This window comes from Phalacrocorax aristotelis, chromosome 13, assembly GCF_949628215.1.
Source record: "Phalacrocorax aristotelis chromosome 13, bGulAri2.1, whole genome shotgun sequence".
NCBI lineage: Eukaryota > Metazoa > Chordata > Aves > Suliformes > Phalacrocoracidae > Phalacrocorax > Phalacrocorax aristotelis.
The window spans coordinates 9,324,628-9,348,758 of NC_134288.1; the positions used below are offsets into that span (position 1 = coordinate 9,324,628).

Below are 24,131 nucleotides of genomic sequence, written 5' to 3' on the forward strand. Positions count from 1 at the left end.
GTGTGGTATCTGCATTAGCTTCTGGGGCTGCGCTGCCTTGGAGGCTGAGGCAGGTTTACCCGATGCTGTGGGTGCTGTCGAGTCATGGTGTGGGACCAGGAGAACTGCAGGGGTCACTGCGGGGCCCCGCGCTTGCTCTTTCCAGGTACAGCCCCTGAGCTGCAGAGCACCCTGAGAATGCTGGGCTTTGCTGGCTCCGCACCTCAGGGCGGAGGGAGGTGGCTGAAGCGGAGCTGACAGCATGGCTTTAGTGCAGCAAACATGGGCCACAGCAATAAACCCACAGCTTCAGTGCTGGCCTGAGGGTGAACATACCCTCCACCCACTGAGGTGCTGGGTGAGGAGCTGCTGGGCGCCTCTGTTCAGTAAGGATACTCAAGAAGAGCCGGGATGGCTTTAAAAGTGAAAAATAAAGTTTTCATTCAGTGCTTGCATAGTTAATTCACATCAAGGTAACATCCCATCCCTCACTGCAGTGTTTGCAGTGATGGGAACAATTATTAAGGTGAATACCCTGCTTTTAGCTGTGCAGTAGGGTTATACTGGTCTCTTCTCCCAGGTCACTAGTGATAGAACAAGAGGAAATGGCTTCCAGCTGCATCAGGGGGGGTTTAGTTTGGATATTAGGAAGAATTTCTTTACTGAGAGAGTGGTCAGATGTTGGGAGAGGCTGCCCAGAGAGGTGGTAGAGTCACCATCCCTGGAGGTATTTAAAAGATGTGTGGACATAGCACTTCAGGGCATGGCTTAGGAGGCATGGTAGTGTTGGGTTGATGGTTGTACTTGATGATCCTAGAGGTCTTTTCCAACCTTAATGATTCTGTAAGCAGTATGTATTTATATAGCTACAAATAGATTTTTGTTGTATACAGCGTATAAACATCTTTATGCTCACAGTATACAATCTTTACCAAACTATGTTTAGAGAATTATAACAGCACGCATGAGCATGGCTGAGGTGCATTCAGTGCTAAAGTAGTTTGTTCTGCTGCTCAGTTTATGAAATCTGCTCTGCAGCCCAAGGCTGTCAGCGCTGCAGGAAGAGGAGGGGAAGGCCCACTGCCCAGCTGTGCTGGGCTCAGGGGGGCCCCTGCTGAGCCCAGGCTGGGGGACAGGCAGTCTGGGGCCGTTTCCACCCTGCAGGGTGAGGGAAAGGTGAAGCGAGTGGCTGCCACAGGAAGCCCCTGAATGCCCCCAGCCTGTCCCTCCTCCTGTCACTTCTGTCCCCACAGCACTGAGTGCTCTTGAGGAGGAATGCAGCACTGCAGCTGCTGCATTGGGGTCACACTGGGCTTCTGCAGTTGTCCTTCCATGTGCTGCTGGGACTGTCTTGGGCTAAAGCAAGTGGTGGGGCTGGTGAGGCCCAAGCGGGTGGGGAGGCAGGGTTGCTGCGGTGGGGGGGCACGGAGGCTGCTCACTTGGGCTGGGGTGCAATGATGACGTTGCGGTAGCCCTTCACTCCCATCAGCTTGTCGCTCTCGAAGTCCACCAGCAGCTTGCGCAGTCCCGCCTGGGATGGCACCAAATCCACCCTGAACTTGGCCTCTGCCTGCGGCTCCACAGGCTCCTCACTGGGGGAGAGCAGGGGGTCAGTGGGGTAGACCCTCTCCCACCTGGTGACCCATTACCCTCCCTGTGCCTGTGGTGCTGCAAGATGGCAGTGGGATCCTGGGAATCAGGGACCCCCAGTGGCATAGTCAAGCCCCCCCTCCCAGTGAGGTGTGGGGCAGAGATGCTCTGAGCCCCTGCAGGGACTGGTGTGGCTCCAGCTCCTGCTGGGCCCATGGGCCCAGGGCTGCCCTCCCTGAGAAGGCTCCAGGCACAATAATCCGCCCCCGTCCCATTCCCAACAGCCCAACCAGGTAAAGAGAGGAAAAGCTCTTACAGCTCCTTGATCTGCTGCCCGTTGGTGAGGCCAGTGCCCTCCACCATGAATATGCAGTTGTTCAGGGGGACCGTGAGGGGATTCACCAGGCTGATCTCTGCCACCAGCTTCCGATTCTGCATCGGCTCCCCTAAAATCTGCAAGGAGATGGGGTTGGACATCCAGCACTGCCCTGCCTGGGGGCTGCAGTGCTCTGCCTGGCCTGAAACTGGCAGGGCTGAGACAGGTCCTTGGCGATACAGCCCCACTTAGGGATGCAGGACCTGCTCCCCAAGCACCATGATGGGGTTGCCACAGCCCTAGGCCTCAGGTCACTGGGACCAAGCCCTGACGGTGATTGCAGCAACCCTCTGTGAATGGGAAATGTCCCCCCTTAACCTGCCCAGGACAGGGTGCTGGGCCCTTACCCTGATCTTGATCTCTGGATTCTGGATGTAGACATCCCTCATGGCCACAACAATGTCACCAGTCTGGTACTCAGTCAGGAGAGCCACCACCTTGATGAAGTTGTCGTGGGTCAGGTTCTCCCTGTACTCCTTGTACAGGACGCGCAGGGGCACACTCTTCTCTGGAAGGGGAAGCAGAGTGGAGTCAGGGCTCACCCCCTCCCCAGCCCAGTGCCTGTGGTCCTGTGCTGGCACCCAGCTGCTGCTGGGATGGTCTGGGCTCCCCAGGAGACGCTCCAGGCACCTTGCAAGGATGGGAAAGCCTTGAGGGAGCTGGGGTCCCTGCAGCACTGGGGGTAGTTCTGTGGGGAAGGGGCACCATGAGCCCACAAACAAGGCTGTGCCTGGGGGGTGTTAATCCTAATCGCTTCCCAAAGAAAACAGGTTATGTTTAGCTGTCAATCTCCAGATTGCTGGTGTTTCCCAAATGAGCTGTCGACACCTGCAGATAGTCACCCTGTGCCCAGCTGGGTCCTGGGGGTGCTGGTGCTGCTCCTGCCTGTACAGGGAAGCAGGGCTGCAAGCGCCTGGCTCAGGTTGGTGGGGAGGGACCTCGCAGCCTGACCAGGGCTCTGAAACCAAGTGTCAGAGTGATGTTCAGGGCATGGGGAGGGGAAGGAGCCACATGCCAGGGCAGGACCCCAGGGATGTGCCTGCACTCAGGCCCTGGAGGGGCTGGTGCTGGCGGCAGGAGTAGCCTGGCTTCCTGGCAACTGCCCTTGCTCAGCTTTGAGTGTTGTTTATCCCAAAGCCCTTTCGAGCTGTCTTGTGCTGAGGAGGGAAGGAGGCTGAAGGCAACCAGCTGCAGGGCTGTCTTGGGGGAGGACCCTGGGGAGGCCATGACTGCTGGAAGTGAAGCCCAGTGTTCCTGGGGCAGGATGTGAAGTGCTGCAGCATTGGCTGAGGCTGTAGGGAAAGGGATGGGCCCTGCCCTGCTCCAGCTGGGCTCCCTGCACCAGCGCAGAGCACAGGGGCTCCCAAAAGGTTGCAGTGTGGGGTGTCCTGGGGTCTGTATTCCCAGGCAGGAGCTGGGGAAAGAATCTTCAGGAGCTTGTAACTAAAGCTTCAGAGAAAATGACGTTGGATTAACCTGTGGGCAGGAATGTTCAAGACCCTGAAGGCCAGCGGGGCTCCTCCAGCCAGCTGGGCAATGCATGGCCCCCGCAGGAGGCTTCAGAGCTGCTCTGCAGGCGCTGGTACCAGCCCATGCCAACATCACGGGGAGGGTGTGCCAGCACGAGCAAAGGCAGCGTCTCGCTTCCCTTCGCAGCAGTAAGAGCGGGCACGTTCGTTATTGTCTTAATGCAGGTCAACAAATAGCAGAGCCGAGTGCTGCATGTGCTACAGGCCCCGTTAGGAGAGCAGATCTTGGCAAAGATTAAAAATTAGGCTGTTCCAGCACAGCAGATGTCTTATGTTTCCAAGCCCTGAAGGGTCTGTGGAAAACTGACATAAATCAAAACGCGTGTTTAATTACTAGCAGTAATGCTGGTTTGTAACAAAGGCAAACAACAGTTCAGTGGTCCCCACCAGGAGAGCTCTGTGGTGAAACACTGTGAGCTGGTGTGCCTGCCTGAGGAGCTGCCAAGAGCTTCAGCATGCTGTGACCAGCCTGGGACCGTGCTATCGGAGCTGACCCAGGGTCAGGTCCCACTCTCCCTGCCTGTAGAAAAATCCTGCTGGAGAGACCAGCTTAGCCCAGCTCCAGCTTGTGAAGCGGAATTGTTTGGAAGAGCAAGAGAGGGATGCAGACAAGTGCAGCAGAGCACCCTGGGATGACAGCCCTGAGATGCGCACAGCTTGCTCCCTCAGCATGATGGATACAAAGGCAGTAACTTTTGTCCTGCTCTAAATGCCTTTCCAGCCCCCTGCCTGAGCAATGTTCCTTGTCCTTTCATCAAAGATTAAAAATCTGCAGTGGTAGATAAAAGAGGAGGAAGCCCCTGAAGGAGGCATTGCTCACCACGCAATGCCTTGTGACAGAGCTGCAGCTCGCACGGGCCCCTGCCATCCCGGGCCTTTGCCCACCGAGGCAGTTGCTGGTGAATGGCGGTGACATGGTGTGGGGCTGCTGGATGGATAAATGCCCTGGCACCAGCTCTGGGTGCTGGCTCTCCCTGCCGCTCAGCCCCAGGCTGTGCTTTAAAGCTGCCATTATTCCATGGGATTAAACAGAAACCTCCAGTTGCTGCCCAAGCCAGCCTGGAGTGTGCTGACCTGATGAACTGGTGGTGGTGGTGCACTGAGAGGGAATACAACGACGCCTGCAGTGGTGGGCTGTGCCAAGCTGGAGGAGCAAGGATGGGGAAGGCTGAAAGCTAAACCTAGCCCTTGGCTCACACTGTGTTTTCAGGGAGGCTTGTGCTGACCTTGAGGTCCTGAGCAGGGCTGTGGGACTTTGTGACAAGCCTGTACCCCTTCCTGGGCCCCGTTCCCCACATCAACCCCCTGATAGGACGTGCCCAGCTCTTATTGTGGCTCAGCTGTTGAGTGTGCAGAGCAGGCAACCGCAACCAGGGTTTCCTCTCTGGAAAGCTGTTGGCACGGAGCCCAGACCTAGCAGCAGTGGCTCCCTCCTGCTGGCTGTAAGGGCTGCCCCAGCCGGAACAGGGGTGCTCTGCTGGGGGGACCCCACCCTGGCACCGTGGCCTCACCACAGACTCTGGAGGTGCAGCTGAAAACAGGAAAATTGCTGACCTGACCCCAGCCCTCACCAAAGCGTCCTTTCCTCGCTGACAGCAGGTCTCTTACCTTCCTGGGCTGTGAGGGTGACGTTGAGCAGGTCCTTCATGCCACACTGGGGCCCGATGGTGCCGTTGTAGCTGGCGGTTCGAGCACACAGCATGAGCCTGCAGACCCGCTCCGTCTCCGTGTTGTTGTTGATGACGGCAAAGACGTCGAAGTCACAGCCATTGTTTGCACCCTCTGACAGCTTGATCTTGAGGTGCAATCCCTCATCCTCCTCCCTGAGAGATTTTGTCTTGTGCTCTGCCTTCACAAACACTTCTCTCTCCTTTTCAGACCCTGTAGTGCATGAAAAAAAATGTAGTTCCCAGGGGGCTACCAGGAGGCCATGGTCCAGGCTGCTTTGCTCTGATCCCTTGAGCCTTCCTGGTACAGTTGCTGAATTAATTAGTTGTTTCTCCACTCTGTTTCTCAACAGCCCCCCCCCACGGGGCATCTCTGCCCATGCTGCTTCTCCATACCCTCTGGGTACTTGTAGGTGTGGGTGATGTCCTCCCTGCTGTCCCTGCCCACGCTCTTGGTGCTTATGTTCTTCCCCACGACCGAGGAGTGGATGGTCTTCTTATGTGACCCATCACGCTGCACTACCCAGTACACCACGTCAGCATTCACCTCCGCAAAGATGAAGGGGATGTCGTACTTCAGCTGCAGATCGCCCTCCTTGATGGCTCTGACAGGGGCTGGCCCGCAGCAGAAAACCCCTGCAGGGAGTGGAGCTGCTGTCACCACCCAAGGTTCAGCCACCACAGGGGCAAGATGTGGTCGTGGCAGGGGGAGACCCTGCTGTGCTGGAGGTGGGGGATGGGACAGAGCACCCGCACTCTGCATGCCGTACCTTCGCTCTTCTCCTGGGGGGTTGGGTCCAGCACCTGCCACCCATCATAGCCAGGTGCCAGGTCTGGACGAGCCATCCAGGACTCCACCCAGCAGTGGAAGTTCCTGCAAGGGAAGTCATGACATAGGGCCCTCAGCCTCCCCCAGCACCTGCTGGGCTCCAGGGAAGTGCTAGGGAAGGGGCAAACACTGCCCCAGGGGTGGGCAGGTTGGGGTCCTGCTGTGCTGCTCACCAGATCATGTCCTTGGAGTGCTGGACTTCCTCCCCCATCTCGTTGAGGTAGCGGTCGATGACCAGGTTGCCGTTGGTGTCATGGGCTGAGTAGTAGTTGGTCACCACTCGGCTGGGGATCCCCAGGCACCGCATGACTGTGGGGAGGCAGGGTGGGATGAGGCAGGGTGGGATGAGACAGGGTCCTGGCACCAGGGGTCCTGGGTTTGCAAGGCTCCTGTCCCAGGCAGCCCCAGGTTTGCACAGCCCCGGATTTCTATGGCTTCTGCCCTTCCCTTTCCCCCTCAAAGGGGTGCCCAGGGACTGATCCCCAGGACAAGCCAGTTCCTGCAGTTGCCATGGAACTTGGCGTGCCGCGGGTGGGATGGGTGGCACGCGGCACTGACAGTCTGCTGGGTTTTGATATTGCAGTAGGAAAAAGGCACAAAAGCATCTGCGAGTGCTTTTGAGGGAGTGCACGGGCAGCAGTGCACTGCAACCTCTTATTTAATCACACAGCTGCCTTTTGCTGCAAGCGGAGCTCCCTGGGGAACAGGGAGGTAGTTATAACGCTCAAAGGAAGACTATAAACTTCTGTAAGTAGCAAAAAATCCACTTTAGTTTTTTGCTATTTCTCTGCTCTAAAGGAGATCTTGTATATCTGTGATATATAAATGCACACGCGCACTCATACAACCCTGCAAGTGCAGCATTTTTCTGAGGGCATTTGCGAGCGTGCAAATGTGCGTATGCAGTTCTCAACAGAAGCAAGGCTGGAATTTTTCTTCCTTTGCCCCAGCCCAACTGCCCTGGTGGCAGTGAAATTATTTTGATCTTAGTGGATTGATGACTTGACCTTAAAGCCACTTTCCTTCTGCTGTGCCATGCATCCAGCCCCTCCCTCTCTGCCTGGCCTGGCCAGTGAGACAGCACTAATTGAAAAGTTCTTTCATTTTTATCCCTTTTCTATCATTTTTTTCCCATCATTTCCTGAAAAACTAGAATAACAGAGAGCTTAATTGCAAAGCAATCATTTCAGGCTGATTGTAATCAGCCTCAGCGGTTCCCTCCTGCTGCAACACAGGGAGTGGGGTGGAGGACAGGGGGCCAGGGTGGGAGATGGGGGGGAAATGGGTGACCCCGTCATGCAGGGAAGGGGAGATGGGAGAGGTCTGCTCTCACCGGTACATGCCACAGCAGCGAAGACCCAGCACTGGCCGTACTTGACTGGCTGGCACCCAAATTTCTTCCACCTCTTAAGAATATCCACGCTCCCAATCCAGGCCATTGGGCTCATCCCATCTTCATAATGGTTGTCCCACCGCCCCGCCAGCACACCCCGGTCCTCATCGTTACAATTTACCTGCGGCATGACAAGGGGGACTGCAATGGATGGACTGGGCATGGAGGGGTGGGAGCAGGCTGGTGAGGGAGGGAAAGTGCCTTCCCCCAGCTCGCATGTGCTGTCACCCCGATTAGCCGTCCTGGAGCCATGCAAGAGCTTGCCAGGAGGCAGGCGGCTGCGGCGCAAGAGCGTGCGTCCACATGCATCCTGGCACACTCTTGCGCCGCAGCTGCCTGCATCCCGGCGTGCTGGGGATGCACAGATGGGAGGACAGGATGAGGTGGAGAGGGCATTATTGGGGTGCACTAACTGGGGATGGATTTTAGAAAAATGTCCTCCTGCCTGAGAGTTTGGGTATGATTATCACCTGCAGTAGTCAGTGAGGAGCAAAGGCTGCTCCTGGGATGGTGTGTCCACACCTCTGCTATTTCTGTCCTCTTAAAAGTATCTTAAATATATACGTGATACGAGAGCAATAGCAGGAAAGGTTGTAAAGGGGATGTGAAACTCCTCTGGGAAGGAAACAGGCGTAACTGGGATGGAATGTCAAATGCCACCTCTCTGTCACAGGTGTAGCTGAGACCTGTAGCTGGGTCTCAACCGTAGCAGGGGGGACATGGGGTGCCGGGGATCCTGGGGACACACTGCAGGGTGCACTGGCAGCCGGGGCTCCACAGGACTCACCATCGCACTCACCACCCTGCCAATGTACACAGGGTTGTTGCGGCGGGAGCAATCCCGGTTCTGGTCCCTCAGGAACCTGGGGTTAGTGTCCAGCATCTTGAGGCAGATAGACAAGATGTCATCCTCAAACTGGCGGAGAGTGGAAAAAAGGTGTTTGAGGTCCCCACGATGCACAGCGGCTCTCCTGTCTCTGTCTTCCCTCCCTCTTCCACCACAATACCCCTGCAAATGGAGCTGCCAGGCACATGGGGGTCATGGGTCTCCCTTCCCTAGCTGGCGCCCGCTGAGTGACACCCCTCATTGGTGCCACCATGACAAGGGGTTGGTGCTGCGACTGGCAGAGCCCTCACACCACGGCCAGATCCTGCTCTGCAGCTGCCACTACACAGGCGTCAGGCACGGACCTGACCTCTGGGGAAAACCACCTCTTTCCCATCACTGGGGGAGTCACAGCCCTTCCTCAAATCAAGATGCGGATCCTGCGGGGGCCACGGGCACCCCTATTCCCATGGCCCCTCCAGGACAGCCCAGCACTCGGGGAGGACAGCCAGGCTCCCCCAGTGCCAGAGGCCCAGTGTCACCATGAGGGGCTGCAGCTCGGGCCACAGGCGCTGCCTTATCAGCATGGCCAGCACAGTGCTGGGAAGCGTGTTATCAGGTGCTGGCTCCCAGCACAGTGTGGCCGCTGCGATTAGGACTGTGCAGCCCCGGGCCCCCCAGGAGCTGTACAGGAACACTCCCCTTGCTCTGCCATGCTTCAAAGTCAGCACATTCCCCTCTCAAAAATGAGATTTTTCTTTGTTTGTCCCATAGCTGTGTGGTGGGACCGGGTCCTCCTCGAGGTGCTGGCCTCATTCGGTGTGCACATTCGGGGACACACACGTGGCACCAGCTCCTGTGCCCTGCACTGCCGGGCTGCACAGACTGTGCTCAGCCAGGGGTCCCGGTGGTCCCAGGGGCCGTGCTCCACTCACCTGACCAAAGTTCCAGGCGGTGGAAGTGATGTAGTCACGGGAACCCTGGTAGATGAGTCCCTGCTGGGACAGCACGTACTCATAGCGCTCGTTCTCGTCTTGGAGGAAAACTGTGTCCCCTGTGAGGAGAGTGAGAGATGGGGGCAGGGACGGAGCTCTGCCCTGCGCCCCACAGCCCTGATCAGGGCTCCCCCACCTCCCCAGGGACATGCTGGGCAGTGACTGGGGATGGGTCTGGTGGGAAATGAGGCAACAGGGGCTGGAACTGCTCCCATCTGAAAAAGCTGCTGAAGAATTTCAACCCAGTTTGATTTCAGCTGATGAGAAAATTTCAGCCTTGTGGTTTTCTTTTCCGTTCTTCCTTGTCTTTCTTTCCTCCCTTTTGTTTTATGGAGTCGGGTCTTTTCCCAAGAGGGGAAACTCCCTGGTGGGAGAAGCAAGCAGAGGGAACCAGGAACACTAGCTGAGATCGCAGCTCAGGTCATTTTGCTTGCACAGCAGTTACTGCTGGAAAAATCACTATTTACTGGAAATGTTTTCAGAGAAAAATTGAATACATACATCCTCAGGACCAATGCTTGGCACGGCTCTGGGCAAACAAAACTTCCTAAAGCCCTTTATCTCAGTGGAGCCATCACCAAGCATTTGGGATTCAGGAAATCGGCTGTTTCAGCCCAGGTCTGGCTGGGTGGAGCTGGGAGTGGGGCGGCACAGGGCTGCTCCTCAGGGCAGAGGAAGGACATGGAGAGGTGAAAATCCCAGCTGTTGTTCACCCAGCATCGTTAAACCCTGCAGCACTGATTGGTGTCAGTGATGGTGTTGGCTGCCCAAATTTCACCAGAGCAGTGACACCCCTGGAAGCACAGAGGGCTTGTCCCTGAGCCCACAGTAAGGCGCCCAGTCTGGGAGCGGGTGGGGGCAATTAATTAGAGGCTGTTGCTCTGCCTACTGCCTGGCTGGGAGCCGCTGCTGGGACCTGCCTTGGGCTTCACACCAGTGCTGCAGAAGTGAGTTCCTGTGGGACATTGCATGGTGGGGAGCCCAGATGGGGTGTTGGGTGTTTGGGGTGCTGACAAAGGGGCTGTGTGTATCCTGGGACTGGGGATGGTCCTTGTGGCCCCAACCTGCTGTGGGGACCGCATGGAGGTGGAAGCAAAATGAGGATTTCTGCTGTGACCTGATCTCAGGTGGGGCTTGGGGCACTTAGGGTCTGCAACGGGGTGAGACACAGAGGGTTACAGTGCTCTGGCAGAGCTGAGGCGGGGTGGCTCATGCTCCCTTCACCTGGGGAACCCTGGTCTCAGAAAGGTGAAAGCCTCACCTGGGTGCCAGGCGTTAAAGAGCAGAATGAAGTCCCCGATGTGGCAGCTGGTGCCCTGGTAGCCGGTGGAGGTCTCCAGTATCAGGCTGTAGCGGCCGATGCAGGCGCTAGTAGGGGAGCAGAGCGAGACGGAGAGGGAGCCCCCATCCTGCTGCTGGACCACGGCGCTCCAGCTCGACTCATCCGGGAAGTCAGTCACAGCAAAGTGGGACCTGGTTCCTGATGTCTTGTCAGGACAGGGCCCTGCCAAGAAGGAGCACATCAGCTCTCCTGGTTCTCCAGGGGCCCTGGAAGCTCCATGCTGCAGGGGCTGCACCAAGAAGACCTGCCCCGCAAGTGCCCATGGTGTGCCCCTGCCCTCTGTCGTGCAGCGGCTGCCGAGGAATGTTCATTTATTTTTATTGGGTATCAGGGACACGGGGCAGCCCAGCTGTGGGATGTTCAGACATGTCTCTTGCTGTTTGGGAAAGGGCAGGATGGAGGGACTCGCCTCATAGGTGCCCCAGAGCCAGCAGAGTGGAGGGAGTGCCCCCACCCCAGGGCCATGTCTTCTCCCCTCAGCTGCACCCGTTCCTGCTTCTGCTCAGAGCAGAGCAGCCCAGTCCCTGTGCCCATGCAGCCTGGTCCCGCCACAGTGCATGGCATGGGGGCCCTGGCAGAGCCCGGCTGCTGATGCCAGGGCCCCCATCACCAGGGTGCTCTCAGTGGGAGCCCTGCTATGCGGGCAGCCTCAGCCGTTGCTGCAAACATCCCATGATTAGCGATTACATCAGTGGCCGAAACACTCGAGCCGAGGACAACATGATCCCTGCTGGCCCTTCCGAGCACGAGGCTGCGTCCAAGCCACCTGTGCCAAGCCAGCTCCAAACACTGCTCCTCCAGGGCGTGGTGACGTCCAGCCCTGGCCAAGTGTGGCTCCACAGCGATGACGGTGCCCGTGCAGGGCTGGCCGGCAGCCAGGGCAGTGGTGGTCCTGCAGTGTGCTCCCCTTGCCAGGACCGCAGCCTTGGGCTGGTCCCCTGCCAGCCTTTGCCTACATTGTGGGCAGGATGCCAGGCAAGTCACCAAAAATACTCATGAAAGTGACACAGTTTATCCTCTCTGTCCTTTCAGGGAGGCTGGGCTGAGCTAACCCTGTCCTTTTGGCAAGGGCCAGCGTGGCACTGCCATGGGGATGGGCAGCCACAGAAGCCTGCCTCTCCTCCTCCTCCTCCTCCTCCCCCTCCTCCCTGCCTGCAAAACCCACGGCACCCCCCTCCAGGGCCCCAGGCGCCTGGGTAGGGCTCTTCAAGCATGTCTGCTTTAAAGATATGGGCTCTATTTTTGCACAGAGCCGTTTTTCTCTTTCCTGCAGGAGGTGGCATGCAGCCGTGGTGGCTTCACTGCCCTGGGGGACAGGTCTGGCAGCCCCTGCCCTGGCTGCACCTTGCCAGCCCTGGTGAGGGACATGCCAGGGCCACCTCAGGCAGGGCCTTTGCAAGAGCTGAAGCACCTTTGCCTTTTTTCTGCAAGCTCAGGCTGTGCTCCAGCCTGACAGCAGCCGCTTCCTGTGCCTTCACCTTAGGGGGCTGTGCTTGGGGGATTCTCCTCACTTGCAAAACCAGCCTAGGGTCACCCAGGATGTAGCAAGACCTAGTAAAAACCTGGCATGTTTGAGTGGTGGGCAGGCGGACCCCTGCCACAGCTGCTTTGAGACTGAGGAAGCTGCCAGTTTAGGGTGAAGCTGGGGGGTGCTGGGTTCATATTTGTCACCCCATGGCAGGATCGGAGCTTTTGGGGAAAAGAAAGAGTGTTTTACACTACAAGGAAGCGTGGGTGCAGTTTCACATTGAATTCTGGCCTGGCTGACTCTGCGGGATGCTGCAGACCCAAAATAACTCTTGCCCAAGAAAGAGTTTCCTCTCCCTTTGCTCTGAGCTGGCAGGGGCTGAGCATCTGCGTGGTGGCTGTGCCTGGCTCTGGCCACAGGAGCAATGTCTCTGTCCCCATCCCTGCTGCTCCCAGTGGGCTCTTGCCAGGGCTACAGCAACAGCAGGAGAATCCCCTGGCATGGATCCACTGGGACCTGTCAGAGACTGCACCTGGCTCTCATGTACGGGCTCTGGCACTGCTCAGGGGGGTAGGACACACAGTGGGGCCATGCGCAGGGGAGGCTCAATGGGAATGTTTCCTTTCTCGAGGGTTTGTGCTTCCTGAGCAAACCCTGCTATAGGGATGTCTGAGCAATGGGGGCAAGGGTGGCTGGGTAAAAAGACTATCAGCAAAAGTGCTGTGAAAGCCTCTGGCTGAAAGGATTCACTTTTGCTGATGTTTCTTGGAAGGGCAAGACACTCAGGCATGTTCCCTGGCCACAGCCAAGGCACTTCCCAGTTTGCTAGCTGCTCGGGAGTGCCCTGAGTCTGGCTTGGCCACGGGGAGGATGTGGTGGCTTTTTATTTCTTTATTGCTTCCCTTCAGCTCTTGTTATGGAGTCGAGTTTCTACCTTTTCTCTCAATCTTGGTATAAAAGCTGTGCACAGCACCAGCCTCTGGCAGGGCGGGGACACCACGTGAGATGCTGCAGGTGCTTCAGTGCAGCATCTGCGTGAGCATGGAGCGAGCCCTCTGGCAGGGGTCAGCTCATGCCACAGCAGGTGCCCACTCGTGGCGCGGGGCACGGCAGCACTCACCCGTCTCGACGTTGAAGGCAAGTTTGTCCACCCCTTCCTCGTAGGCTCTGCCCGAGAAGTGCAGGGTGATGGTGAAGGGCTGCCCCCGCCTCACCACCAGCTGCTGGCAGCCCATGTCCGCCGTCCGGTGCTCCCGGCCATTGCGCTCACATTGCAGGTCCCATGTCTCCAGCACCAGATCTGCAAAGACAGCAGTGCATACAGCTCTCCTCTCTGCCACACACTCCCAGCCCCGGGCACAGCCATGCCCTGCACACGCAGCCCCTGTATGCCGACTGGAAGGGATTGCTGTTACTCCCCACCCTGAGCCCTGGGGTTTTGGACCTTGCTGCCAGGGTTTGGCAGCCTCCTACCCCCGAGCTGCCCTGTGGGCCCCAATGTGCCTGGCACAGTTCTGGGCACTGTGGCTGCACTGGGCTCTGAGCAATCCTCCCAGAGGGCTCTGCGAGCTGGGCTTGCATCACACTCTGTGAGCCTGCCGGGGCAGGGGTCCTGCAGCCAGATGTCAGCTGAGCTCACAGCAAAGCACTGCCCTCCCAACCAAGCGTATTTCTTGTGCTATGGTGCTGCTCTCCACAGTATCATCACAGAGGAGGGGCCCTGTGTGCTGCCAGAGCCATGCCACATCCATAAGCCCAGCACTCATCTCTGCTCTCTGAGAGGTGCGGGGCCCATCAGCTGGAATTTGCTGTCTGCGTTCCGCACACCCCAAGTGAGCACTGCTGAGCCCAGAGAATGCCAGTGATGGTTCTGTGCCTCAGCCAGGCTGAGGGCAGCTCTCCAGGCAGCTTTACCGCTCTGTGACTGCTGACAAACTAGAGAGACTGACCATAAATTCTGTAACAAAGAGGGTGTCTGATTCCTCAGCCTCAGGCGCTCTGCTCTGCCTCCCAGCCCAGCGCCGATGCAGGCAGGGCTGTGCGCCGCAGCAGCCAGTGGCTGCATCCACGACGCCCCAGGCACCACACTGAAGCGATGTGATATCATTCATCATCACTCAAAGCCAGTGACCCTTGAATGCTCTGCTATCAAACAGGTTAGTTGCCAGAATAAGCAAAAGCGTTTAGTACATGACAGCACATAACAAGCTCGGTGCCAGCAGGGACTAGGGTGTCTTGTGAGGGGCAATGCTCTGCTTGCTGCCCTTGTGCCACAGCTCTCCCTGGCTGTGCTTGCATGCCAGCAGTGGTGGTCACTGAGCGCTCCTTGGGCTGGTGCCAGGTAGAAATGGCTGACTCTGAGCTTGCTGTTCCCACAGTTAAATGACTCTCCAGGCATGGGGACACCACAGCATGCATCTGCGGGATGTGGTCAGGCTCATCTCTGGTTCCCACTGCACTGTGAGAGCTGCTGTGGACAGCTGGGACTGTTTGTAAATAAGGGCAAAGTCCCTCCAGCTGGTCCATGGGGGCCCTGGATACAGGTCAAACCACAGAAAGGACCTTTCTCTTACCAACTCCTGCTTTGTAAGCAGGAGCATGGCTCTGTGCTACAGCACATGAACAGTGTGAGTGCAAACCTCGCTGACACTGAGCCAAACTCAGCGCAAATAAGAGTGTGAAGACATCAGGACTGGAGCTCCTCCTTGTCTCAGTCACCCAGGATTATTATTGCTCTCAGCAGATTTACAAAAAGTGGAGTTTTTCACAGTGCAAGTTTCTCTTCCCAAAGTGATTGGTGCCGCCAGGGCATGCAGATGGCAGCGGAGTCGCAGGCATGGTCATGCAGGAGCAAGGGCTGCCCAGGGTGCAGCAGCTCAGTTTTGTGCTGGGAGTTGCCAGTGCCTGACCCCAGGGACCCACGCTGGCATCGCTGCTGTGGTGCCGGGAGCTCGGTGAGCCGGGACAGCCTGCAGCACTGCTGGGCACTAGGGCAGGGTGGTGCCGCCCCACCTGCAGGGCTGTGCACCCATTGGTATCACACAGTCCTGTTTCCTGGGCCTCTGGAGACAGCTCTGTGGGAGGTGGGGGTCATCTTTGCCCCCTCATGCAAGTCTGGAAAGCCACCCATGTGGAGGGATTTCTGAAAGCCGGGAGCATTACTTCTAACTGAACCTCCAGAAATCCTCCTTGAGCCAGGGTTGGGACATAGGCACATGTTCCCAGTCCAGCTGTCAACACACTTCTCTGAGGGCACTGAAAGCCTTAAATAGCACCATACTTCATTCTCCAAATACTGGCATTGCTCCGGCCGGCAGAGCGCATTGTAGCTGCAGAGGGAGGGAAGGGAGCAGGCTCTGCATGAAACCACACTTTTCTCGTCGTCGCTATCCTATATTTTAGTCGTTCCCATTCCCTATTGCCTTTAGCTTAGAGTTCAGTGAGACGGCTCTCGCTCCGGCTCACAGGAAAGCAAGTTAATGGCTGAAGGTGCCGCCGAGCCCCGGCTGCGGGAGCGCTTTGCTCCCGGGCGCCCCCGCGCAGGTGCGGGGAGCGGCGGCGGGTCCCCGCTCGCCGTCGGCCAGAAACCGCGGCACCTGCGGAGGGGGATCGTTCTGCGGTCTTACCTTCGGCCATGGTGTCCTGGTCCCGGGGAAGCTGCCCCTCACCGCCTGCCGCCCAGCCCCGCCGCTCGTTCCATTTATACCGCGCCCGCCACTGCTCACACCCCCGCGGCCCGGGATGGTGGAGGGGAAGAAAGGGAAAACAAAGTTTCCAGGAAACGGAGTGGTTTCGGTCCCACCTATTTAGAATATCCACACCCCACACCCCCCCCCCCCAAAAGGAAAAAAAAAACCAGACCCAAGTGGCCGGGGGTTCAGCTCCCGCCCAGGAGCGCCGGGCCGGCCCCTGCCCGCGGGGCTCAGCCCCTCGCCGCCGGCCCCCGCAGCCTCCCCCGGGCAGGGGCTGGAAACGCTGCCGGTTAAGAGGAGGGGAAAAAGAAACAGTGGGGAGGGAGGAGAGGGGTTGTGCAGTTCACACCGAGGTGCCAGAAAATTGGGGAATGTTTTCTCCTTATAAAGTTTTCATCCCCCGTGTCTTATCTCCATACCCGGCCACTTCTGGCAAGGAGGATGGCTGCTCTGGATTGCAGCTGCCAGTCCCCCTTCCCGAAAATGTATCCCTAAAAGACTTAGTGACCAGAGTGAAAATGTGTTGGAAACCTTGCTGTTTGAGGAAATATGTGCTGGAAACCTTGCTGTTTGCTCCGGGGCACAGCACCACGGGGAGGTGTGCACGGAGCAGGGACCAGCACCTTCCCTGGCAGCCCTTGCCCCACACATCGGCTCTCTCTCTCCTGGCCGGGGGAGTCTGTGGCTCCATGGGACTGCCAGCAGTGCTGCCTGTCCTGTCCTGTCCCTCCCTGTGCGCTCCAAGGGTGGCCCAACACACTTGGACCGCCTAGCAGAGCCAGAGGGATCCCACACCTCCACGGGGTCTTGGGATTTGGGAGTGCTCTCGGTATCTGAGCAGCGGTCTGGCTTGTGATGAATAAGGTCTTGAGAAGTTTCACCTCTGGAGCAGACTTTGTTTAGTTACTGTTTTTTCTTCATGTGATTTAAGCTGACCAGGGCCAGGACCAAGGACTGGTTTTGTTCCCGGTGGAGCCCCATGCCAACCTTCTTTGTCTGGCCTTTGACTGGATGCAGGATGCTGCAGCCCCTGTGCCAGAAGCGGCTGCATGCTGGAAAGTCTCTTCAGCCCAAGGGGTCCCTTCCCGCTCTCCTGGACTCCTCACCCCATTCCCCTCCCAGAGCCCAGGAAATTTGGTGGTTGGTGTGTCACTCCAGGGCTGCTGTGGGTACAAAGGACCTTCTTGTGATGACAATGTCCTGAAAGTAGTTGGGGTCCATCACTTGGTGTACTCAGGGTCACCCCGCATGACCACGCACAGGCTGTGCTCCAGTAAAGCCCTGCTATTGTGGGCTCCCCTCATGTCCCGATGTTTCTTGTGCCAGTTGCGCAACTGGATCTGCTCCCCTGGCGCTTGGGGCTTGGGGCGGTCCTGGCAAGGGGCCCCCAGACATGGGTGATACTTTCTGCTCGTGCGTACTGCAGCACTGCACTGACGTGCAACCTCTTCCAGCTCCACAAAGGGCTTTTGGGTACAGACAGCGTCACAGTACGGTCTGAGCATGGCAAGAGCAGATATCCAGGAAAATCCCAGCAAGCTGTGGACTCCTGGTGTGGCTGGGCTCCACGTGGGGGCACACGGCTGGTTTAACAGCAGTTCTGCCCGGTGTTACGCTGGATGGCAGTGGGCAGAGGGGCCCTGGAAAGGCAACATCCCTGGTGAAGGAGCTGAGCAGCAGTGGCCAGGGGAGCCCCCTCCATCACCATGTTGTAAGGAAGGTTAGAGCAAGTGCAGCCAATCCTCGCTGACGGAAATCTTGGGGCAGCTGGTTTTAATGAAAGCTGCCCATGCACCGCTCCACTGCATGCATGCACAAGCTGGGGGTGTGCAGGTGGTGGTGGGGGAGCCTTCGCCAGGTGCACTGCTGGCATCAGCACTGCCTTTCTCACCCCCGCAGCTGCTAACCCGAAGCAGTACTCACCTCATCACGGGATGTACTGTGCAGGTACTGCCTGTGAGCCCTACCTGTCAGCGCAGCCCTGTCATTACCACAACAGGGTCCTGCTCTCCTTGCTTGGACTTGGGAGGAACCTCTGCTAACGTCACCCTCTTCTACTTCCCAGATGCCTTGGTGCCAGCAGTGTAGACACAGCTGAGTTTCCATTTCCACGGATGCAGGGAGAGCTCACTGGGAGTGGGGGTCCCAGAGGGCTGCCCAGCTCTCCAGGCACTGGGGGAGCAGGAATCCTTTTCCCTTGCTAAGCCACTGCAGGGCTGGGGCTGAGGGGGGACTGGTGGCGACAGGAGCCCATGGTCCCGCCGGCAGATTTTTTCGCCTGGCCTAAGCTGACCCCGCTCCCAGGGCTGCTTCCTGGGCACAGGAGCCTTCACCATCAGTGGTCACATGTGCGAGGGTGTTTGGGCTCACGCTGGAGCGTCTCTGCCTGTACAAGCTCTTCCTTCCTTACCCTACATGAACTTTGGATGCACTCAGCAGCGTGAGGTCCTGTGCTACGGATGTGTTTAATTTGCTTCGGGTAATGTGTGACAAGCAGCCCATAATGGCACTGTCTGCCTCAGAGCAATCCAGAACAGACTTTTCTTGCTTGTCACAGAAGCAGGAGCAGTTCCTTGCTGTGAGGGGTGTTGGTGATTTTGGGGTGCACAGGGCCAGGCAAGCCGCAGCACCTGGCACTGGTCAGGCTGCAGGGGCTACCACAATTTCTGTCTGGTTTTCTGGCTAAGCACAGCACAGGAACGACTGGCAGTGTCTGTCCCTGCTCCAGCACCTCTGTCAGAAGTGGCAGAAGCTGAGTGCCCAATATTCCCCTGGGGCTGTCTGGGGACCCCTGGGCTGTCTGGGCTTGGTCCCAGCATCTCAATGAGAGGAAAATTCCCTTGTTTCTGGCTTTAGTGCCCAATTCGCTCACCACCATGTATTGCAGAGGCACCTGCCTGCCCAAGCACTGGATAATACTGCACATGGAAGGCCAGCCACACTGAAGGCGTTATTTTTACTCTCCTTAGTATGACAAGGTTGCATTAAGAGGGTGTTTGCACTTCTGGATGCCCAAAATAACTCCTAATTTGCTCAAGGTGTCCAGCAGAGGACTGTGACTTCCCTCGCACCCACCCCAGCCCTGGAGGTGCTTCAAAGCCTGCTGGTTTCTGGCCTTTCAGGGTCCCACACAGGCAGAGCCTCTGTTTGCTTTCCTGGGTGTGTGCTGGGGAGGCTGGCAGCCCCTGGCTGGGCCCGCACTTCCTGACTCAGTCTCTTGTGCAGGCAGATAAACAAGCCATGAAAAGAGACAGTGTCTTGCTCTGAGTCGCCCTGTGAAGTTATTAACTGACTTTTAACAGATCTGCCTGTTTGCCTGCCTTGCCTCCCACCCCGGGGTGTTCCTCAAAGCATGGTACTTGGCCTTGAGCCACTGCCTCCTGCAGCTCTCTGGAGCTGGGGTGACCCATCTGCTCCCCATCTTGCACGGCGACCCCAGCAGCTGGAGCCCCTTGGCATAGACCGTGGCATGGTCCTGTCCCTGCCTCAGGCTCCACACTGGCATGGCAGTTCTGGAAAGTGGGCAGCAGGACTGGGATGCAGGTTCGGGAAAAGGTTAAAGGGGGAGAAAGTGTTTTATGCTCACGATGATAGGGCTGTCAGGGAGAGTTTGTGGCTGACCGTACAGATCCCAGCACGCAGGACGTGGCAGTTATCCCTCACACACTGGAGCTGGAGAGGAGCTCCGATCTGTGGGGGGAGAAGTCCTGTAGCTGTTCCGTACCTGGTAGGGACTGAGCCGAGGGGTGTCAGACAGGGTCTGTAAGGGCACTGCAGCCTGAGGGCAGGAAGGACAGGCTGGCAGGCAGGAGAAGCTGGTACCGGTGACTGCAGTACAGGCAGATATCACTGTTCTGGGCAGGGGCAGCAGCTGGCTCTGTGCGGGCATCACTCCAGTTTCAGGGCTTTTGGTCACCATGGGCAGCTCTGGTGCTGGGCCAGTGGTTGAGCAAGATGGGCTTGGTGCTGCACCAGGGCTCCCGCAGTGTCGGGGCTCCAGGAGCCAGCACAAACGGGCTCTTGTTCCCAGATGTGTGCAGCAGGCAGTGCTGGTGGGGCAGGAGGGCAGCTGCCTGCCAGGCCAGGCAGCACAGCGCAGCGCAGGGAATGGGCAGCCTTTTCTTTGGGAGGAGAAGCGACTTTTCCAAGGAAAAGCAGATTGTTTTTCCACCTGGCCCTGCAGCCAGGTCTGGGGATCCTGGCGTGCTCTGGTGTTGCAGCCACGGGGCATCCAGCGGACGCGGCCCTGCGGGGATGAAGTGTCCTCTGCTCACAAGGGAAGAGGAAGTATGTGCTGGCAGCATCAGATGCAGTCCTGGGCTCTGGTTCATCGCTCTTGGCCCATGCTGAGCTAGATGCTGTTACCAAGAAGTGCAGAACCGCCAAACTAGCATCACTTGTAGAGGGGCAAGACAGCCAGCAGATAATCAACTTCTCTGGAAAGCCACAGGGGAAGGTACTCCAATCCACTGCTAAAGTGGGTGTTGAGGAGGAATTCGTTATGTCACCATCTTTGTTCTTAGGCCAAGTCTGTGGTTTTATTTAAAAGAAAGGAGAAGCACAAGCCTCTCACGTGTCTCTTGATTTATTTGGTCTCTGAGCTTGGCAGGGGTGCAGGAGGGCTGCAGCAGGGTTTCCCTGCCACCTGTTTTGCCACCATTTGGGAAGGGGCTTCCCTGGCAGGGTTCCCCAGGTATGGGGCATCCCATTCCCACTGCCCCAGGGTGATGGGACCTGTGGGTGAGCAGCAGCAATGTGTGCAGGGGACATGGATTCTCCGAGCCAGTGGCCCCAGGATGGCTACAAGGGTCATCCCAGCTGCCAGCAGGGTCATGCAGTGCAGGAGGGTGGGCTGTGATGCTGCACGGGATGGACATATACCCGCTGTCAAGGGAGCCATGACCAAGGACATGGCGTTTTGCAACTTGAACTGGGTGAACCCAGTAAGATCTGAATTCCAGTGTAATTTCCCAGCAGTTTGCTGGAAACCCCCCAGCCTTCCTGCACCCAGGCTGACTTCCTCTGAGGCCCTTCTCCCCAGTAATCCTCCACCACCCTCATTGCAGGCAGGTTCCCACGGGGTTTGTGGGAGGAAAACAAGAGAGGTCTGCACTCCCCAGCCACCGCTTTGGTGTGTGGTGTGCTTGTGTTGCCCTGTGAGTGCATGTGTCTGGATTTAAATGGCTGAAACTGTGTGATTCTCCCAGGGCTTACATTCAAGCGATGTGCTTCCCCCATCCAGGGGTTGCCTGTGCCTGTCTGTCCCATCAGTGTCTTCCTGGGCACGAGTGTCCACTGGGCCCCTGGGCCTACACCAGCACGTGTGTGTTTTCCAGCAGTCCCTCAGGACCAGACACAGCTGGGATTTTGGAAAGCAGCCAGGCTGGCCTTGCCCTGGCCAGCTTACATCAGACCGGTGTTATGTTTGGCCCTCAGAGTTTGAGCCTTTGGCATTACCTTTAACCCTTCCTGTTTTCCTTTGGTATTGATTGTTTCTTTGGGTTTTTTTTCTTTCCTTTTTTTTTTTTTATGGCTACCCAGGAGCACCAGCCACCTTGGCTTGATGACAGGTGAGACCTGAGTTTGCTCTGTCAGAGCAGGAGCTTGGAGATAATGAAGCTACTTTGGGACATCTTTGCCTGCTGTCATTTCCAAACCCTTGCAAATCCAAGGGTGGTGCTGCATGGCTTTGTGTTGCTGTTCAGCTTCCTCTTGCATTAAGGGCTCCCTCTGTGTTTACTTGCTGAAACAAGACCTGTGTGTCTCAGTTGCCCCCCAGGAGGAAAAATCCAGGCACAACTGCATTTCTGCTGTGGTGTGGGCCAAGTCCCCATCCTGTGCTTCTAAACACCTGTAACTGTTTGTGGCCAAGCCATAATGTGAGGGGCTGCCATAACAGGAATGGGCCCGCGGCAGCTCTGCTGGCACCAGAACTGCTGGGGGTCCCATCAGGAGGGTTTGTGTTGTCCCACTTGTGGTTGTCCCTGCACCTTTGCCTTGCCACCCATCGTCCATGCTTTCGTCATTGCCCAGGATGAGGGCACGGCCACAGCTCTGGCCAGGAGCATTGCAGCCCCGGTGCCTCTTGCCCTGCCCATTTCTTCCTTCCTCTACCCTCCATCTTGCTGTGCTTGATAACTCAGCATCCCTACTGCCCCTGTGGTCTGCAGGGCAGGGCTTGATGGGAACCTGGCAGCAAGGAGGAGGAGGAGGAGGAGTGCAGTTGCTGACCTTGGCCGGAGCTCCCTGCTCAGTGCCAACCTGGGTGCCGGTGGCTCCACTGGAGCAGGGAGCAAGGAGCTACAGGGGGACGGCTGCCCCAGAGAGCTGCCGTGGGGAAGAGGAAGGCAGCCCCTCCTTGGGGCCAGCAACCTTGCCTGACCCACGGCCTATCTCTGTCACAAGGCTGGTTTTGTCATCGTCTGCATCTAACATTTATTACTTTTTTTTCCTTTGGAAAAAAAGTATTTCTCCAGGCCTTGCAGGAGCTCCCCTCCATGGGCTGGGCTCGCTGTGGTGCTCTGCACCCTGGCACTGCTGGTCCCCCACCAGCCTGGCCCTACCGGACACCCCCCACCAGCCTGTGACAAATGATTTTGCCATTTCATGGGTGGGGAAGAGACATTGATTAACTCCTGCACTTGCCTTTCTGGAAAGGTTATAGCTTAATTGGTCGGACTTGGAGTCATAAATCATGTGCTGAGGATCAGTGGAGATAAGAAAATTTTCACAGAATGTTGCAAAAACACTTTTTAGTAGGAGGCATCTAGCTGTGCCCACCCAGCTTTGGGGCTGAGGGCAGCTGAGAGCACCAGGCTCCTCTGAGGGAACGATTCACCCTCCAGCAAGGGGCCGGAAGTTCTCCCTTCTGTTATCAGTTAATCTCAGGACTTGCAAAATATCCTTTCCTTTTTTTTTTTTTTTTCTTTTGGAGAAAGAGAAACAACAGGAAAGCCATTGTTTGCTTTATTTAGAAGAATCTGAATTCCATCTGTTTTGGAAGATGATTCTGTCTCTCCACGGGAATTGCTATTCCCCCAACCTAAAACCCAAAATTTTAGAAGTCCCAACTTTTTCCTAGCCAAGGAAGGTGGTGAGGGAAGGATAGAAAGGCTCTTGCCACAAGAGCAGAGGAGAGCAGACTGGTGGCAGCACCTTCCTGTCCCGGGGACACTGTCTGGTTTGGGCATCCCGCCACCTCCCACAATGCATGGGCTTGAGCAAAGGCAAATGCTGGCCAGCAGTGGCCCAGCTCAGAGGTCCTTCTGGGCCCAGCTATCCTGCCTTCCCCCAGGGACCCATCGGTACTCCTGGACAAGTGCTCAGAGCAGGCAGGGAGCATAGCAGATGTGAAGCATTTATTATTCATGTCAGTAATAATTTCTTCCCTGATTCTCCCCAGCATTTTATTGAGGAATTAGGATGTTAATATGAGGAATCTCAAAGCCACAGTGCAGACATCCCCATTACTGCTGCTGCACTGCTGCTGCTCAAAAGTGGAAAATTAGAAAATATTCTGGCCCCGACTTCACACTGTCAGACCCTTGTCTCAAAGTGCAGCAAAAGAGGGGCTTGGTATGGCCTCAAACATCCATCCTGCTGTGGGATTTGTGCCTCTCGGTCTTGCCTTGACTCTACTCTTTCCTTTCCAGCCTCTAGGCATTTGCTTTGCCTGACTTTATTTCTTAAACCCCACACGCAGGCTCCTCGCAGCCTTTGGGGCTGCCTGTCCCCTCCTGGCCTGTCCTGGAGTTGAGACCCAGCTGTTGTGGTCAGGGCAAGGTCTGAGTCCACAGAACCCGGCAGCCTGTGGGGATGGGGGTGAGGGGGCATCCCCCTGCACAGCCTGGGCCCAGGTGCAAAAATCTCTTCAGGCAAGGTTAGGGGATGTCGAGATGCAGAAACTGGCTTTGCTCCATGTGTGATGATGATAAAGAACAGCAGCATGGATTTGAGTACCTTCTCAAAAGGCTCCCAGGAAACTGGCTGTTTAAACACAGGTAAAATACATGAAAAATGGTAAGCTTCTCTTTCATGTCAGTGTGGAAGCTAAAATAGGCATTGCTTGCCCCAGTTCAATAAAGATGCAACTTCCAACACAGGGCCGTCAAGCCCAAGGCTCAGACCCTGCCACTTCTACCCTTCCTGGATTTGGGTCTTTTTAGCCTCTGACCTCATATCATCACTGGAGATGGCGCAGCAGAACAGCAAAGCATAAAACATCTTTTGGGCACTGGAGGTATTATTCCTATAAACAAGCAAAGCACTTCAGAATCAATACAAAGTTTTAGTCACAGCCGCTAGAGAGATTTCATCTCCTGAATTATATGATGGGATAAATGAGATCCCAATCCGGCTGCCACCCCGTGTACCAGCAGCTATCTGTTCACAGTCAGGCTGGACGGCTCCCAGAATTAATTAGAAAAATCAATCCTAAAAATGACA

The 24,131-nt window shown here is 56.8% G+C and overlaps 1 protein-coding gene and 1 long non-coding RNA gene across 3 annotated transcripts in view; one reads left to right on the forward strand and one right to left on the reverse strand.

Annotated features, from left to right (window-relative positions):
• Positions 1–391: 391 nt before the first annotated feature.
• On the reverse strand, positions 392–15,933 carry TGM2 (transglutaminase 2). The gene is made up of 13 exons (XM_075108427.1): positions 15,621–15,933; positions 13,115–13,294; positions 10,446–10,688; positions 9,125–9,243; positions 8,151–8,279; positions 7,304–7,484; positions 6,144–6,279; positions 5,912–6,015; positions 5,538–5,777; positions 5,083–5,355; positions 2,293–2,453; positions 1,886–2,022; positions 392–1,571 (listed from the first exon to the last, which is right to left on the reverse strand). Exons 1-13 carry the CDS (start codon positions 15,628–15,630, stop codon positions 1,415–1,417), a joined length of 2,070 nt encoding a protein of 689 aa, XP_074964528.1. The 5' UTR covers positions 15,631–15,933; the 3' UTR covers positions 392–1,414.
• The window catches only part of LOC142063969 (uncharacterized), a 31,495-nt gene continuing 17,195 nt past the window's right edge, over positions 9,832–24,131 (forward strand). Inside the window, exon 1 of one of the 2 annotated variants that reach the window (XR_012662935.1) lies at positions 9,832–10,131. This is a non-coding gene — a long non-coding RNA (uncharacterized LOC142063969). The remainder of the gene's footprint in view (positions 10,132–24,131) is intronic. The other variant, XR_012662936.1, reaches the window with a different exon arrangement.